The following is a 17,945-nucleotide window of genomic DNA, read 5'->3' on the forward strand; positions in this document are numbered from 1 at the left end:
ATCTTGATGTAACTCAGAATACCCATTGCATCCAAACTCACTTATACAGGGAAAGCAGACTTTAAACAGATACTATATGTCAGCAAAGTAACAACATATTAAAATATGATACATTAAGTGGTCAACATATTGTCTTCAATAATATGTGATTGGATTGCTTCCCTTAGTAAATGTGGAAGATTCTTAGTCAGACGTAAGCAGTTGAGCTAAGGAAGTACTTCTTAAGCTGAGCCTGTTACTGTACTGCCTTGTAACACATAGCTTGCGGATCGAGTCCCAGAAGAGACAAGCAAATTTGTAAGGAAACTCATGCTCTCTGGTTACAAATACATAATTGTTTATTCAAAATGTCATACAGTTAATGTCACTGAAAATTGAGCGCTGAAAATTGGTGAATAAAATTAACTGAGACTAAAGATCAGCCACCAACATCAATGTTGGTCAAACAACAAACAAAAAATAACACACTTTATAAATTTAGTTTGTCTTGAAATAAGACAAACACTGATGAGATGTTTAAGGCTGGTTTATAGAAAGTTCAGGTACAATAATGAAATACTCCTGAGACAAACTATTTTAAGAAAGAGTACACAAAGTTTAAAATCAAAGAAAAGATGTAAAACCATGATAATAATAAAGATGTGTGATGCTTACAAGATATTTTTTAAATTTTCAATCTAAAATAATGTATTCTTCTAATAGCCTGACGATGAAAGCAAAATGCTTGAGGAAAACAAAATCTTAAATTCCACCAAAAAAATGACTATTTAAAATATATGTGCATACTTTGGCAAAAATTCTGCTATTTTAACAGCATCATTAAGTTTTTACAAGGACACATATTGAACGTATTCACAGTTTTTTTCTTGATGAAATTCCATTGAAATGATTAGTAACCTGAAGGTGGCAATGATCTATGATGATTAACCAATTTTTCTTAAGAACATTTTTATATTTTACACACCAACAATTTATAACTGTCTTCAGTTTATGCTCATCACTATCAACTTAATAGGCCTACAAAAATCAGACATTAAATTTTCAACAGCTTAATTACTTGCATGTGGCTGTATCAAATGGCCGAGATTCATATTTATACTTGGTAGTTCATTAATTATGTAGTAAAAACAATTAAGTCGCTGATGTGTGATTAATGGTAGAAATGTTTTATCTCTTTAATCCCTGCTGATCAGGTCACATGACGCCCAGGTAACAGTTCCATCATCCACGTAAATTTAAAACCATATAAATCAATTTAAACATTGAACTAATATTTCCAGTTGGTGATTATTGACCAAACAAATAAAAGAAACGATGGTGTCATGCTAATTATGAGATAATGATGCATGTTATCAGAGTAAATGACTTGAGGGACAGCCTATTGCTGGGACTACCACATGACAGATATACAGATGGCCACAGTTAGAGTTTGACAGGTGATAGGAGGTGTATGACCCTTATGTTTACAAATAGACCTTTATACTACAACAATAAAAGCAGGTGTAATGGATAACTAATTATTATGGTTCTTATAGAAAAAAAATTCAAAAAGCAGTTATCTTGAATTTTCCCCCCCTGGTGGTCCTTTGAAGAACCTGCTGGTCCTCACTATTTTTTCTATTACAAAAACCAAATTGTGCAATTCTAAAATTCCTTAATTTTGGTGGTCGAAACCTTCGCACCACCACTTTTTGATAATCTGTAGTACAATGGTATTGTCGATAAAATAATTACATAAGTTGAATCCAGAATTTTTGGTTTTAGGATTCACAGGGAACTTTAGACCAGTTTATCTCTGATTCAACCCCACCATCTGGGTTAAAAAAATATATTTGAAATTCAAACTAGATGTTTTGCAATGAAAATGCATGCAATTGCAAAAATAATCTGACAGGTTAAAAGTCTAATATACTTGTGTGTATAAATATTTTTTTTTTAAATTCTATCTTTTTTCACCTAAGTCCCCATAACTTATACTGTTAACTGATAAATTAATCCATGAAAAAAGTAATGGAAGAGAAATTTAAACTGCCTTTTTTCTAAACCTAAATGCAAAATGGCGAGTTAATAGGAGAAAAGCACCTGATCTATCTGTCTTTAGCACAAAGGTTAATGGAAATCTTCTGGATTCTGAAGTCATGGAACATAAACTATATAATTCTACCATAAACCTATTTTTGTGGGGAATGTTGAAACAAATTTGATGCAAATGAAGTAATTAAAGATTGAATAAATCTGTAGTTTTCAATGTTTTTCTTTTACATTAACCATTTTAAGTCAATAATTATACCCATTTCATCAAATAAAGATAACAATGAATATTATATGTTCAGAAATCCTCTTATATTTAACCAGGAAACAAAATAGCTTTCAGCTGCAGTATTCAAAAAGATTTAAAACGGTATTATTGCGTAAAGAATTACTCTCAACAATTATTAGGCTATTAAAGAGTTGGACATTCAATCAAAGGGAATCATTTTTACATCTGATGCATAGAAAAACAAACCCTACATTTAGTATGATTAAAATTTGATGTAAAATGTTTTAATGAACATGACCAAAACTTTTTATGTCAAAGTGATACAAATATTATGAAATTAGCTTAACTGTCTTCATCAAAGAAAATGAAGGAAGAATAAATAAAACGGTTCAATATTTCCTTCATGTTACAGCAACATAAAACATTTTCAGTCAATGTAATACCCACAAATTAAATGATATAACAATATTAAATCTGAAAGCTGTAAATAATTTATATAACTGTATTATATGTCTGTCTGCAGAACTAGATATTAAAACTCTCCTTAATAACAGACACACAATGTTATTATATTTCTAGATCTTCCCATATCCCGTCATTTTCCAAAATAACCAAATCATATTTAATCATAAATGTATTTATCAAAATGGCATCCTATACTTAAATCTGGGCAATGAATCAATGAAATTCCTTCTCTGATAATCTAATGAACATAGAAATGATAGGCTAGTGTTCCATTAAGTAACACTCGGAGGAAAATATTCTCTTTAATAAGTTAATAAGCTCCCGTTTGTAAGACTTAGCCAGATTTGTGGCTGTCATTTCAAATATGGATTATAAACGCAAACAAACACTTCTTATTGACAGCTACTAAATTAGGGTCTTTGTCGATCGCCATCCTGATCATAATTTGATAAAAGTATTTTCAATCCACAAAATTACCTCAATGAAAAGTACATTAATTCTATAATAAAGTGTAGAAACTTCTCAATCATTTTCAAAAATATAACATGGAATACAGTTAAATTAAATGATAAAATGATTGGGCTTATTTCTTGAACAACATGGTATTGCACTTTCCACTCTACTTGGTCAATGATTGAATTACAGTATTTCTGATACAAACAAAAATATTCTGTAACAGAAAACTAGCCAAACTTCTTAACAGGCTTACATTTTTAACATTGCAGCATATTTCTTCATCTCATCCCTGCTAAACAGGTGTTATACTGTTTAATAGGAAATTCAGGACAATATATACATAGGCATCTCTAACTACAGTCTCCAAGGTTTTTCATAAAGATTGTCATTTTACCTGGAACCCAGTGATATTGTTGGCTTTTTTAAAAACTACCTTTTCCCTTTTTTATTGGGAAAATATGTGCAATTTTCATCAAATTGGGAAATTTAGAATAAACCATGAATTTGACTGCAACTTCAATTTACAGATCCCATTAAGAGTCAGCCTGATTTGAAATAAGACCCCTTTTTGTCAGTGATGATACATAAATAGACCCTGAAATTTGCACATATAGTCATTTTAGGCATGAAAAATGTATAAATGTGTCTCTTTAAGTTTGTATTCATGCACAATTACTACTAAGACTGCACTGTTTGGGAAAGAAGTTGTCTTTTTGGGAATAATTTTAAGCCATTTTTTTTTCAAATTGGGATTCTTCTCCAGGGGAAAAAGCCTTTATTCTCGACTTATTTAAAGCAAACAATATCACTGGAACCCTACAAAACCTTAACTTCTACTCTATTGAAAAGCATAATCATTTACAATTATGTTACTTTATGAACCATACACTTTTCCTCCAAACTGAAATGGTGACAAGATTATGTATTTTTTTCTGGATTGTTGTAACTTTTAAAAGAAGATAAAAGAGAATGCTTACATAAGGAGAATATCAAATGCCATTACAGAACAACTTTAAACTGCTACCCTGGAGAAAGATGACCTTTTATAGATCACTGTATAAATTTTTACCCTTTTCTTATAAACTATGACAATGCAATGATTGTATCAATTATTTTCTTTTAGATTGTGTAATTTTTAAATATGATAAAAGAAATCTTGCATAATTCAAATATCAATTGTCATTAAATTTCTTATCTGGCAGAGAATTTTCCCCATATGTTGACCATATCGATCCTTATAATCATAATAACATAAAAAGCAGAAAATGGAAGAATCAAGCATTCCCAGTGGACACATAATCAGGTATCCAAAACTATCTGTACTCTAATGGGTCACACTACTCCATGGATAATTACAGACCGATTGTTACAGTCAAAACATTATATTACTATCCTGTCACCTTGGGGACTGTCACCAACAGACAGGCAAAGCTGCCTATGTACTACTTTTAGATTTTATATCTGATATTAACACATTTTCAGACATTAGTCTGCACATATTGGCTTTGATATTATAATGGTGAAATATGGGATGGAATGAGGCATTTTAGAAATCTTTAAACTTTCTTTATTTTCAATAATGTCCTGCGAAGACTACTAGATTGAATACTCTGAACTGGACAGGACAGGACATGTAGGTGAATCTAGATTGAATACTCTGAACTGGACAGGACAGGACAGAATATGTAGGTGAATCTAGATTGAATACTCTGAACTGGACAGGACAGGACAGAATATGTAGGTTAATCTAGATTGAATACTCTGAACTGGACAGGACAGGACATGTAGGTGAATCTAGATAAAATACTCTGAACCGGACAGGATATGTAGGTGAATCTAGATTGAATACTCTGAACTGGACAGGACAGGACAGGACATGTAGGTGAATCTAGATTGAATACTCTGAAGTGGACAGGACAGGACATGTAGGTGAATCTAGATTGAATTCTCTGAACTGGACAGGACAGGACATGTAGGTGAATCTAGAATGAATACTCTGAACTGGACAGGACAGGACATGTAGGTGAATCTAGATTGAATACTCTGAACTGGACAGGACAGGATATGTAGGTGAATCTATATGGTGTACTTGGCTTTACATTCTGCATATATATATGCTTTATTATTCATTTTTTTCTTGATGAAAATGATTCAACTAAATGCAAAATGTTTTATGCAATAACACCTTTGATACTTTCCTTCAGTGTGAGGATACAATTTTGTAATGGTATAAAGACTTGTCATTTGTTTACATGAGGTTTAGCATAGGTGATATTCTCCTTTGTGATTTATTATCTTACCTCTTAGACATAAACTTTGTAACAGCCACTAACAGACCCAGTCCATGTTGGAGGAATTCTGCAGCATCTTTATCATCATGGAGTGGTCCCTGGACACTTCTAAAATACTGGGTCAACTTATCCACAATTCCAACACTGATCATGTAACTGAAATAAAAAGACAAAATAAATATATCTCTGCTTAGGTTCATAGTCCAAAAGGATGGAAAAAACTGTACAAGGAGATCAACAGAAGACTGTAGTTATTCATAATCACCCTCTGCAACTGATGGAATTGTGTAAAATGATTTTTTAAGATGTATTTCAAACAGGTTCTTCATTGGTTACAGGATTTTAAAATGCAGAAATGTTATGAACAAGACTCTGAGAATTGAAAAGGTTTAACCATTTTAAGGAAGAAATTATTTACTCTGAAATGCTTTGATTTGAGCATTGAACACTACTATCAGAAACACTTAATAAAGTTTTATTTCAGAAGAACTGATGACATGATCTTTTATTTGGAAATCTTTAGTCCACCATTTTCTACATAAAATACCTGTACCAAGTCTGAAATATGACAGCTGTTTTCCATTTGATTGAGCTCTTGATTTTGCCATTCCACAAAACATTTTCCTTGAAGTTGGTAGTTCTGTCATTTTAACCCAGTTTACAGATATTAACCAGGAAAATTTGAATGGTTATACGCAATAGATAGTACTACTTGAATTGTCATTTGGAACACTATTGCAAGGTTGTTGTTTTTTCTATGCAGAGATTTGTGTTTTACTCTAAATGGAAAAAGTTTATTTTAAAAAAGAAGTACAATTTGTATGAATAATTTGTTATTTTGCAACAATGAACATTTTTACGCAAGCTCAGTCAACAATAATAATGTAGTATGATTTCCTTCTAAATTAAAATGTAAAAATTCCAGTGGGAATAATTATTTTAAAATTAAAATCTACCAAAGGAAGCTGATCTTGATAAATAATATGAAACATTTAAACATCTGAGGACATGTAAACGTGAGGTACCATTAATATTGAATGACATTGGTAATTTCCTATTCCCTCGACATACGATATACTGACACACACTGGTACTCACAGAACACTTCCTTATGAAATCAAATACCTCCCAAACTGTTCAACATTAAACTGTTTAGTAGAAAATTTACGGAAATTGATGCAACTGAATGTTTTTGTATGAGTTTTATGGATATGGGTATGTGCCAATTCAGCATGTGGCCATGTCAAATCAAATTACACCAACACTACTGTTAAATAGTGAATGATGGAGTTTTTATTTCCTGATTTTTTTCTCCCCACTTCATATAAACAAATGATGCAGTAGATAAAGTTGTGATTGGTAACCATCATGACTGAAGAGAGGGGACAAACACTTCCTGTGTTCAGTCTGTATCACTGTAATGAATAAACAAATCTCTATCTAACCCTCCTCTATCATCTCAATACAGCAGTTACACCAAGAAATTTTCTGTATAATGTAACAAAATGTAAAAAAAGAAGATGTGGTATGATCGCTAATGAGACAAATCTCCACAAGAGACCAAAATGACACAGAAATTAACAACTATAGGTCACCGTATGGCCTTCAACAATGAGCAAAGCCCATACCACATAGTCTGCTATAAAAGGCCCCGAAATGTATGTTGTCTTTTTTTTTTGCAATATTTTGAACATAAGTTCAAAGTGTTTGATATGTTGTGAAAACATAATTTAAAGTTTACATATGCAAAATAGTAAAAAACTTTACAGAGAGAATCTTTTACTATGTTATAGAACAGACTTTGATGTTATTGATATTGAAATTTCTAAAAAAGTGAAACCTTAATCAACATGTACTTTAGATGTATGAATAAAAGTGGAAAATGTTGTGATTTAATCAAACTTTCATTCTACATACAAACAGGGATGATGATTTTTATCACAAACTTATCTAGATCAATATAAAGATAAAGAATTTTTTTTTACTGAAGAAAATAAACTTTGTTGAATAATAAATCATGTCATACGATGCAATGTCAACCATTTATTAATGTATGGATCACCTATTTCTTATTATGAGATCAGTTGTTTGATCCTGTTATGCCAAATTACATCAGAGAAAAAGAAATAGAGAGAGAGAGGGAAGAAAGAAATAGAAAAAAGGAAAAAAAAGAAAGAAAGAAATGAAAAATAAATATATTGCATTTATTATAAGAGATCATGAAGGAAGATGGAAAATTAGAAAAAAGTAAATAAAAAAGAAGAAAGAAATAAGATATAAATATTATATTTTCAAATCAAAACAATGGGATTGTTATGAGAGAGACATACACACATGTGCCCATGCATATATTTGTGGTATAATATGAAAAGGGTGCATATACATTTTACTGCAAAAAATACCTAATAGTAGACAAACTTGCTTTAAAATCACATAATGTCAAAGAACCTCAAGTTCAAAACTGTATATTTGTTTTAGAAATCAGTAAAATCTGACAGATTGTCATAATCCCTTTATCTCCATACATCAAATGCACCATAGGAAGAAATCTGGCATAGTTATATCATACACAAAACAATAACTCAAGATAATTGTGAAACTAAATACACAAACTTACAAAAACATAACCCAATCCTATTATCTACAAACCCATATCTGCCACTAAAGGAGTATAATCCCTTTATTTAACTGTTTGTAAGCAGCTTTGTGGATAACTTTATAGGATCAACAATGTCATGGAGCCCTGGGGGTAAAGTTTCACCCCAGGATAATTTGAGACGCAGTCAGAAATGGGATAATCAGCTATAAAACTACAATTGATGACACTGATAATTATTACATTATCAATCATAAATGACTTTTCATTAACTTGGCGTACTGTCCAATATTCTCTTTAAATGCCATTGTTTTCACATTTCTCTCCGTCTTTCCAACTTAGATCTTTTAATACACCATAACATATTTGTTTATGCATTTTAATGTGTTACAAACATCTAGCTTATCCATGTAATGTACTGATAGGTCCTTTTTATTAGTATATTGAGGAAAAATTAAATCTTTCCAAACTATGTATTCTGTAGTAAAAAACTAAAATAACTATTTGTTCTGTGTGTAGTTAAACCAACAATTATAATTCAGTTTGGATGAGACAAGTTTCTCAAATTATTTTCACCAAGCTTGATCTAAAGCAGAATTTAACAAATATACACAATACTTTGGGAGCTTTTGAACCAATTGAAAGGCTTAACAGCCAGAGGACACAAAGGCCTCTTTCTCATGACAATCACATGACCTTTTGGGTATAAATGAAATGTGTAATTCTTAATTATGATAATACTTGACATCTAACCAAGAACAAACTAAACTCTTCTCATATTTAAATATGATCAAGTGAAAGTGTTTTACATTTCATCAAAATTTTAAAAGTTATTGGTCTGTCATCTTACCAATTTAAATCAACTTTATAAATTTCAAAAGTTTAATTTCACAATCAGGTGGGAGATACAATACATACAATATAACACGAAGGAAATTTTGTTATAAAAAAGTTGTATAAATGTTGTGAAGGTGGCCCTTGTGGAATACTAACATACCAAAGCTTTACTATGAAGGCGGCATAAGTATCTCTGTCGTCAACTGTAATTATCAAAATTAAAAGTACATTTCCTGACTATTACATAAAGATATTTTCGTGTCCCAGCAAATTTCCCTCAAACTGTAACTTGACAGCTGCATGCAATAAATGTATTATTTTCAAATATTCAAATTTTGTGAATCTATTGTAATTCAATAGATACGTTTATCTGGTTTACTGATTTTCATTGAAATAATAATATGTCAAGCCATTCCATTTTTTTTTTGGTTCTCATTAAATATGTATAATATTATCAAGTCAAACATGAAGACATAAAAATTGGAAGATTACATCATAATTTTTTTGTACAGTTATCTTGTCGTTTTATGATTTATGTTGTAATTATGTAGATATCATCTTAATTTTCATAATGAAATGGACTGCAAGACAAAATTATATCAAGTTTGAGCCAGCCTACGAAGACATTTATTGTCAGTACAGAATGAAATTTAGTTTGAATGGCAGTGTTAAGCTGAAACTACTCACTTCTAACTACCCCCCAAAAACATACAAATATATGAATAAAATAAGTTGAGGGGTCAACATCAAGAGACAGAAATCCAACAACACAAAAGAACAAGAATAAACATATTGGAGTCATCATAAACAATGGACAATTGCCTTCTTTCTGTAAGACAAGGTTTGATAATGATTATCAACAATGGACTAGTTTAGTTTTGAATGCGTTATGGGTAGTAGTTTTAGAGAAGAAAATTTTTGTAAAAATTAAAGGACTTAAACAAAGAAAGATTAACATTAAGTGATGAGAATATCTCACTTGACCCTTTATGTCTGGCGAGCTAAAAAGGTGACCATGTCTGATGAGACCATTGGTCCCAGAATCATTTTGATTGATTGCTATAAAACGTCTGTTACTGATTTAAATGCTTAGTGAAATGAAAATAAACCCTGAATAGAACACATCATTTTGCAGCTCTTTAGTAAGAAAAATAAATTTCATCTAAAAATCCTAAAAGAGAACCAGTGTTTGTCACCAAATCTTGTGCTGTGTAATATTTCTCACCACTCTACAGTTAAAACTTTTAAAAAATTTAAAAAGCTTGATAGACTCAGCAAGCCTAAAATGTTTTAAAGGAGTATGGTAAGGGCCGATTTTGGCCTCAAATTTCAAGTTTATCTGACGAAAGATTTTAGACACTTTTTAAACATTTAAGGGTCTATTTCAGTTGATTCAATAAGTTAATGTAAAAGATTTTAACTGATTTACTCATTACCAACGCTCCGATTCTAGCTTAAATATGAAAAATCTATAAAATAGGCCAAAAAATGCCACTTTTCAGATGGTTTTTGTCAAAAATGAAAGTGGCCGCATCTGTGTTCATCTGCAACCTTTATATATGTTATGTATTATCATCAAATACAACTTACATTTCAGTATTAAGAATGAACACAAATGTAGCCACTTTCATTTAAGACGTAAACCGTCTAAAATTTAACTAAAATGCTAAAATTGTGAAGATTTCAGTAATTTAGTATGACTTAATGATGCTAGTAACCGATATATGTGCATTGTATTGTCAAAAACAGTCCATATTTATATAGCAGAAGCATTCTACTTTCCAATAAATAACTAAAAGTTTACATTTTAACAATTTTGTAAAACTCCTATATTTTGGGGCCAAAAAGGGGTCTTACTGAACCTACTCCTTTGACAATCTAACTGCTTTGAGTGGAATAAAACCATTACATGCCAGATGCAGATTTAAAATCTAAATACTTCATGACAAGTCTGTTGTTTATATAGACATTCTGATGAAATAAACTTATTATATTATGTTTCCAAAGGTTATTGACCAAATAAAAATTTTACAAGTCTCCTTATAAGTCATGTATATTGCATCCTTTGAGTCTATTTTTACCAAAATTCTTAACATTTAAACTGATCATAAGTTATACCGAAAGGTTCATTAATCTGAGTATTTTTCTTCTTTCAGATTTATTGTGAATAAAAATGGCTTGTCCTTTTAGCAACCACTTAGTTAATTATGGTATGGATCCCCTGATACAAGTTTATGGACCTCTTAAGGAAACCAGTGAGGTTTATATAAAGAGAATACCACACTATTACTTAACAGTCTATGTATGTTGAGATATCAATATTATGTATCTAAAATTTAACATTCTAGGTGAAGGTTTCCATTATTGGTGTTTAAGCTATAATAATTTAAATGTGAAATAAAGTTATCAGCATAAAAAAAAAGGCATATTACACAGCCATGACAAAAAATCAAAATGTTAAAGCATTCTATTTAACAGGATAGTTTTTTTTATTTAATAAAAACCAAAATATGTTAAAAACAGCTGAAAAAAAGTGAAAAAGACTTCATTAAAATGGAAGATTGTATCAAAGTTATGTCCACATTATATCAGAAGCAATCCTTATGCATCATTTCATGTAAATTATAATAAATGTGGCAAACAAAATAAAAAGATACAATGATGATACTGCAGCTGTATGATCAAGTGTTAAATTAGAAAGATTATATCATATTTTCTCTTTTTTATTGAGACATTAAAATTAAGCAATAAAATGTATCACATGTCGTAAATCATCTTTACAATCGTATTGATGGGTATCTCTATGTTAGCTATGCATAAATGCAAAAGCAGAAATTTTATGGTCTGTATTGAACAATTCCGAGTGAAAGTTTTAAAGTATCCCGTAATCTGTAGATGCTGAATTTTACCAAAGTAATTATGTTTATTTTTATGTCATGTAAGGTGATAACTTCTCTATACCATGAGAAAATGAAAACCAGCAAAGCCATTACTTCATTGTACAAGTACTGTAAATTGAGTGAAATTCTATAAGCATGTCTGAATATTTTTTTACACACCTAAAAATTAAAGTAACCCATTTACCCTCCAGATCAGATTTAACATGCTAAATGTCCATGTATACAATCAATTCCCAAAAACTATTAAATCAGGATTCCACGAAGCTTTAAAATATAAACCAGATTTCATCAAATCTTTTTAATTTACTATTAATCATATATTACATTCATATTTGAAAAATTGCTATAAAATATACTGTTATGTCATTTAAGGTAAAGAAGGGTATATCAATGCTGTCCAACATGAACCAGTGGCAGTGTATGGACAGATATTGTAATACATTTAATGTTTGTAGAATTATTCAGTTTGTACTTAAAACCATCCTATTTATCTTGGAGAAATAAAACAAATGTGAAATATCAAAAAATGTTACAATTCAAAAGTTTGACTATCAGACTACATGTAGTTTCACGATAAAGTTGTACCCACCAGACATACTGTAATTTGTTAAATTAAACAGAAATGACGTATCTTTTAAATCATACATAGAATTTGGAAATATCTGTCATATCCTGTTGCTTCTGCGGAATAAATTCTTTCTGTATCTCTGTCATAAAAATGCCATCAATGTTTTCCATAAGTTTGGGCAAAGGGAGGCAATTCAAATCTTAATTTAAAAAATTAAATCAGCAATACTTTATTATTTTTGGTTATCTGATTATTATAAGTGGCAATATGAAGTAACAAAAAGCATACTGTTATTCAATAAAAAATTACACGACTGAAAATTTAACAATTTGTGTGTGCTTGAACAATCTAATATAGACTTTTTGTACATTAAAAGGTACAAAATATATAGTTTTCTTTAAAAACTCAAAACAAGACATTCTATGAATGAATCTCCATTGGTTTGAATCTATACTATTAAACGAGAAGACCTCATTTTGTGTGTCGCTTCTCTTCCTTCCACAATAAATCAATCATCATGCCTCTGTGTCCTATAGGTAACATGCATAGTCGCATTTGTCATACATTCTTATGATTATTTAGATTGAGTTATTTTGGGAGAAAAACGACAAAAAAGGAGTCCGGATATGATTCCTTCATCAGACTGACTTTTAGTCATAGATAAGACTTCTGGTTTGAAACGTGCACAAATACAACCAATCATATGAAAGATAACAAAAAATGAAAAATAAATAGGCCAATCAGAGCATTCTCCATATCATGGTGTTTAGATCGCAAGAACAACTATTATACCTCCTTATAGAGGACAATTATCTACATGTAAACTACGATTATACTACATTAATATATAGAGACTCTCTGTAATCTGTCAGGGACTTTCTATGTCAGTATAGAAAGTCCCTGATTCTGTCTACTGTTTTCTTGAAGGGGTCATACCACTTGCTATATATTAAAATAAGTAAAACATGCTTAACTCCATCTAAAACTACCTCAACAAAATCTTTAACCTGAAGCAGGACAGATGGATGGACGGACGACCGAAATAACGAACGCACGGATGCACATAATAGAAAACATATTGCTCATAAATGGCCGGGGCATACAAAGTTATTGTTGAAAGGGAAAATAGTGATTTGGCAAAAATGAAAGTAAGGTAGAGATTAGAGGGAGACAGGACCTTTTTCGGGGCGTCAGGATCAGGTGTTTTTAAGCTTGGGATTTGGGGATTGGTCCTTACAGGATTAGGGAATTCATTTTTTGATTTCGGGATTTCGGGATATTAATTTTTTAAATTCTGCATCTCGGGATTTCGGGATCAGGACCCATCCGACCACCCCTTAAATTAGCCTTAGTTAGTATTAGTCACTTATACAAGATTCATATCCTACCATTGGCATGTTAATGCTCTCAAAAGAAAAAGCACTGATGGATTGTCCTTGAAGCATATTTTATTAGACTTATAATGGTCTATAAGCAGTTACATTTATTTGATGCTTGAAACGGAGCAAATTTTTAATTTGATTTGACTTTTTTGATTCAAGTGTCACTGATGAGTCTTTTGTAGATGAAACGTGCGTCTGGCGTGAGTGTAAAATTTTATTCCTGGTATCTTGGATGAGTTTATTTACCAAAAGAAGCATTGTAGCAAAGGAGTAGAATAATTGTGGTCTGAGGCCAGAAACATGAAAATAATTGAATTTAACAGAAAGGAATCAAATATCTGACTTTGGAAAAAGAGAGAGGGCCTTTGATACCTTTTATGAAATTCTCCATACATAATATCTTTTACAAAAAATCATCCTACAACAGTTCACAAGCTGTATATACCCCGATTTCGCGGGTGTGTCTTAGTCTTATTTAAACTAATTTACCATTCGTTTTTTTGCTAAAAGAAAGAAACAATTTCTCCAACTTCTCTGTGACTTTTGTAAATTTAAGTTTGCACTTCAAAAACAATGTAACATAAGTCTAATAAACTGAATTTTGAGTTTCATAAGAAGATTGCTAAAATCAAAGAGTAATAAAAGCTGCAGTATTTGTGATGTTATTTCTTAAATTCCTATACATTAAGAAATAAATTCCACATTTAATCTCCATACATACAGTTGTCTAACACTTCATAGGGAATAAAATTCAAGTCCCAAATAAATAACTCATTTTCATGACTTCTAATTACGGTCTTTGAATGTGAAAAATGTCTGCACATGCCAAAAAAAATTATATGACAATTTATTGGCCATTTTCCACAAGTGTAAAGAATTATCTCTGTGAGAGGGTAATAGTCAGGAATACCGACTAATTAATACAATTTTCAATAAAGGTTTGACACAAACATATTCACCTGTATTCATTTACCAAAATTACATCTTAGGACAAGAAATGCCCCGACTGTCTCCATCGTCAACATTTACTCAGCTATAGGTATCATAAATGTTATAGAATTTCTAATTGTTCATGCTTATTCAAAGTCATATCAAAGACAGTAATAATACAGCTATTGCCCCATCTCTCGGTGGGAGTCCACACAGAAATGTTTTTGAGAAATTATAATGATGTAACATTTTGTGTAAAATAAAAATTCTGAAGATGTTTATATATGTTTTGACACTGTCAGATCTAGAATTAATTATACTTTTTTCTACACTTAAATAGTACTTCTGTCAGAATATGTATCCACTTGATGTAAATTCACAGAGGGAGAAATATGAAGACATTCTTGTGCACAGCTTAAACTTCACCATTGTGAATCACACTGTGATTCTAATGTTAGTAAAAGTTATTGAATCATAGTTATTATTCTGTTTATATTTCATCATTAAGTTTTCGGTTTTTTACTCCAAGTGTATTGTATTCTGTATTTATTCTGACTTTAAGGCCAGTTGAAGACTTGTTACATGTCTCTTCGAATTCCTTATTTATTTTTTTTTAATTTTGCCCCTGTAACTATTTGACTGCTATAACTAAGAGATAATACTATACCGACATCTGCAGAGAGCAATCAGTATACTGGCAGTTTTCAGTAAACATATAAATAAGTGAGAAAGAAATAAAAGTAAAAGGAATTGTAGCAAGTCTAGGCCCCTTGTATTAAAGACAGATTTTAAAAACTTAATCACCTTATTCTTAAATGAAGCAGAATGACACAACTTTATTTTGTACATAATATTTTTCTCATTCTTTTCCTTTTTCTATTCTAAGTTTCTTGCAACAATGAGATCTCAACTTTTGCAACTGATCCATGCTTAAGAAAAATGTTTTTTTTTTCAACATTCAAAGTCAATAGACCATTACAGAGTGGATAGTGCAATATAATCTTCATGGAAATGATTAGTTCTATTACTAATGCAACTGCATAACACATATCATCGACTATCATGTGTAGTTTGTCATAAAATCTGACCAATCACTATCTTAAACATATGAACTAGCTTCAAAGGCAAAAAAAAATACCATGAAAGGCTGCAGTCAGAATAATCTCCATGGAAAAAACAGCAAAGCAAATGCTATACAGCTACATATTGAACATCCTTAACCCAACAACTTTATTTTCAATGCATGAGCCTAATGAAGCAGGATTATTCACCAAAAAAAATAGGATCAACAGCAGCTTTCTTTTAAGCGCTTGTTCAGGTCATAAAACACAGTTGCATAATAAAGTATTCCAACATGCAAATGCTTAACTATGGAACATTTTTTATATTCATTATTATTGATTATTGATTTTTTGTTGTTGTTGAAAAGTACACATTTAGTATGCTGTACTCAGGGTTTGGCATGGTAAAGAAGAACATACTTTCAAAATAAAATTTTAAAACAGGGTAGGTTTAACCAGTGTATCAAACCTTTGAAATTTTAAAACAGGGTAGGTTTAACCAGTGTATCAAACCTTTGAAATTTTAAAACAGGGTAGGTTTAACCAGTGTATCAAACCTTTGAAATTTTAAAACAGGGTAGGTTTAACCAGTGTATCAAACCTTTGAAATTTTAAAACAGGGTAGGTTTAACCAGTGTATCAAACCTTTGAAATTTTAAAACAGGGTAGGTTTAACCAGTGTATCAAACCTTTGAAATTTTAAAACAGGGTAGGTTTAACCAGTGTATCAAACCTTTGAAATTTGCGACAGTTTACAAATATTAATATATATGCTTTGAATAAATATTGAGAACTTGAAGGTACTGTGCAACTTTTTCACTCCTGTTTGAGGTTACTACCAAGATTTTTCATTAGCTAATATTTCAGAGACTTTTTAGCACTCCTTATATATCAAAGTGAAAATAAATCTACCTAATCATATCATTTCCTCGACTCATGAAAGCATCACCAGTGCCGCTCATCCTCTCCATAGAGGCCTCACTACTGTTAATGGATGGATTATGTTTGGCAAGACAGGAGAGAACAGTAGATACAAGCTGTAGGGTACTAACAGCTACTGCATCATAAGGAAGGGATGCTGGCTGACTACTAGATGATGACAGGGAGGATAAATTCTGATCGTTTGGCATCATAACCTGTAATTTAGAAGAAAATATATTGTGTGTACATGTTTTATTATTTCTACAGAAGATGAAACAACTATCCTGTCTGCAATTCGACCTGTAACTAATGAATATATAAATTAATACCCTAAACAAATCATGAATAAAGAGCAAAATAAGGTATCATTTAAGGATTTTAAAAGGCCCTAAAACATTCCCTAAAACTGAAAATTACATCTTAAAATTTCTATTATCATATATTTTCCATGTCGGAGTAAACTTAAAGGCTTTAAAAAATTCAAAACAGTCAATATGATTGGTTGACAAGAACAATTCAACAATTAAAACAAGATAGATTTTGATTAATGAGTCAAACCTGGATAAATTTTGGGAGTTTGAAATGCCACAAGAGAATGTGGGTATATTTGAAAATAGCAGATTTTTTTGCAGTTCATCGACAGACCCCTGAGAGATGTAAAAACAATATAAAACATCCAAAATATCCATTCCACATCAGCTCTGTAGTCAGTACTTTGGTACTGATATGATTCATAACAAACCTTTCTGAATTTGTTCGTTTATATAAAAATTTGAAATATTAAAGAAACAAAGGTTTTTAACTCCATCAGGTAATGTTGACCTTAGATGATTTTGGCTATTTTTTAGGTGGTTTTTTTTTTTGGTCATTCAGCTCTTACACTGTTTCAGTTCATATACATTCTAAGCTTTCAAATATTCAGCTTTGAACATTCCTGGTGAAGGTAAATCCAGAAAAGCCCTTTGGACACACGAAATTATTTAACGTGTGGTCTTCATTTTTTGGCATACATAGCAACACAAAGTTTGGACAACTTATATTTCCATCAGGATGATATGGGGAAAGTTGTGAACGAATAAAACTTAACTATCAAAACTATCAAATGTGCAATATTTGAATATAAATCTTACCAACAGTCTTTGAGACAGTAATTCTAAGACGTTTCCCACTTTATTACTGAACATCATATAATGACAGTTATCATAACAACCTTTACATGCTTGTCTAAACACTGTACAGGTTAATATAATAGACCTACAAAACAAAAATCATATGGTT

The 17,945-nt window shown here is 30.9% G+C and overlaps 1 protein-coding gene across 5 annotated transcripts in view; it reads right to left on the reverse strand.

Annotated features, from left to right (window-relative positions):
* LOC143071238 (S phase cyclin A-associated protein in the endoplasmic reticulum-like) overlaps positions 1-17,945 on the reverse strand; it is a 73,532-nt gene that overhangs the window by 18,031 nt on the left and 37,556 nt on the right. For all 5 annotated transcript variants that reach the window (XM_076245425.1, XM_076245426.1, XM_076245428.1 and 2 more), the window contains 3 exons: positions 17,798-17,921; positions 16,659-16,882; positions 5,482-5,628 (listed from right to left, as the gene is read on the reverse strand). In XM_076245425.1, coding sequence (XP_076101540.1) covers positions 5,482-5,628; positions 16,659-16,882; positions 17,798-17,921 — 495 coding nt within the window. The remainder of the gene's footprint in view (positions 1-5,481; positions 5,629-16,658; positions 16,883-17,797; positions 17,922-17,945) is intronic.

The sequence above is a fragment of the Mytilus galloprovincialis genome, chromosome 4, assembly GCF_965363235.1.
Source record: "Mytilus galloprovincialis chromosome 4, xbMytGall1.hap1.1, whole genome shotgun sequence".
NCBI classification, from domain to species: Eukaryota; Metazoa; Mollusca; class Bivalvia; order Mytilida; family Mytilidae; genus Mytilus; species Mytilus galloprovincialis.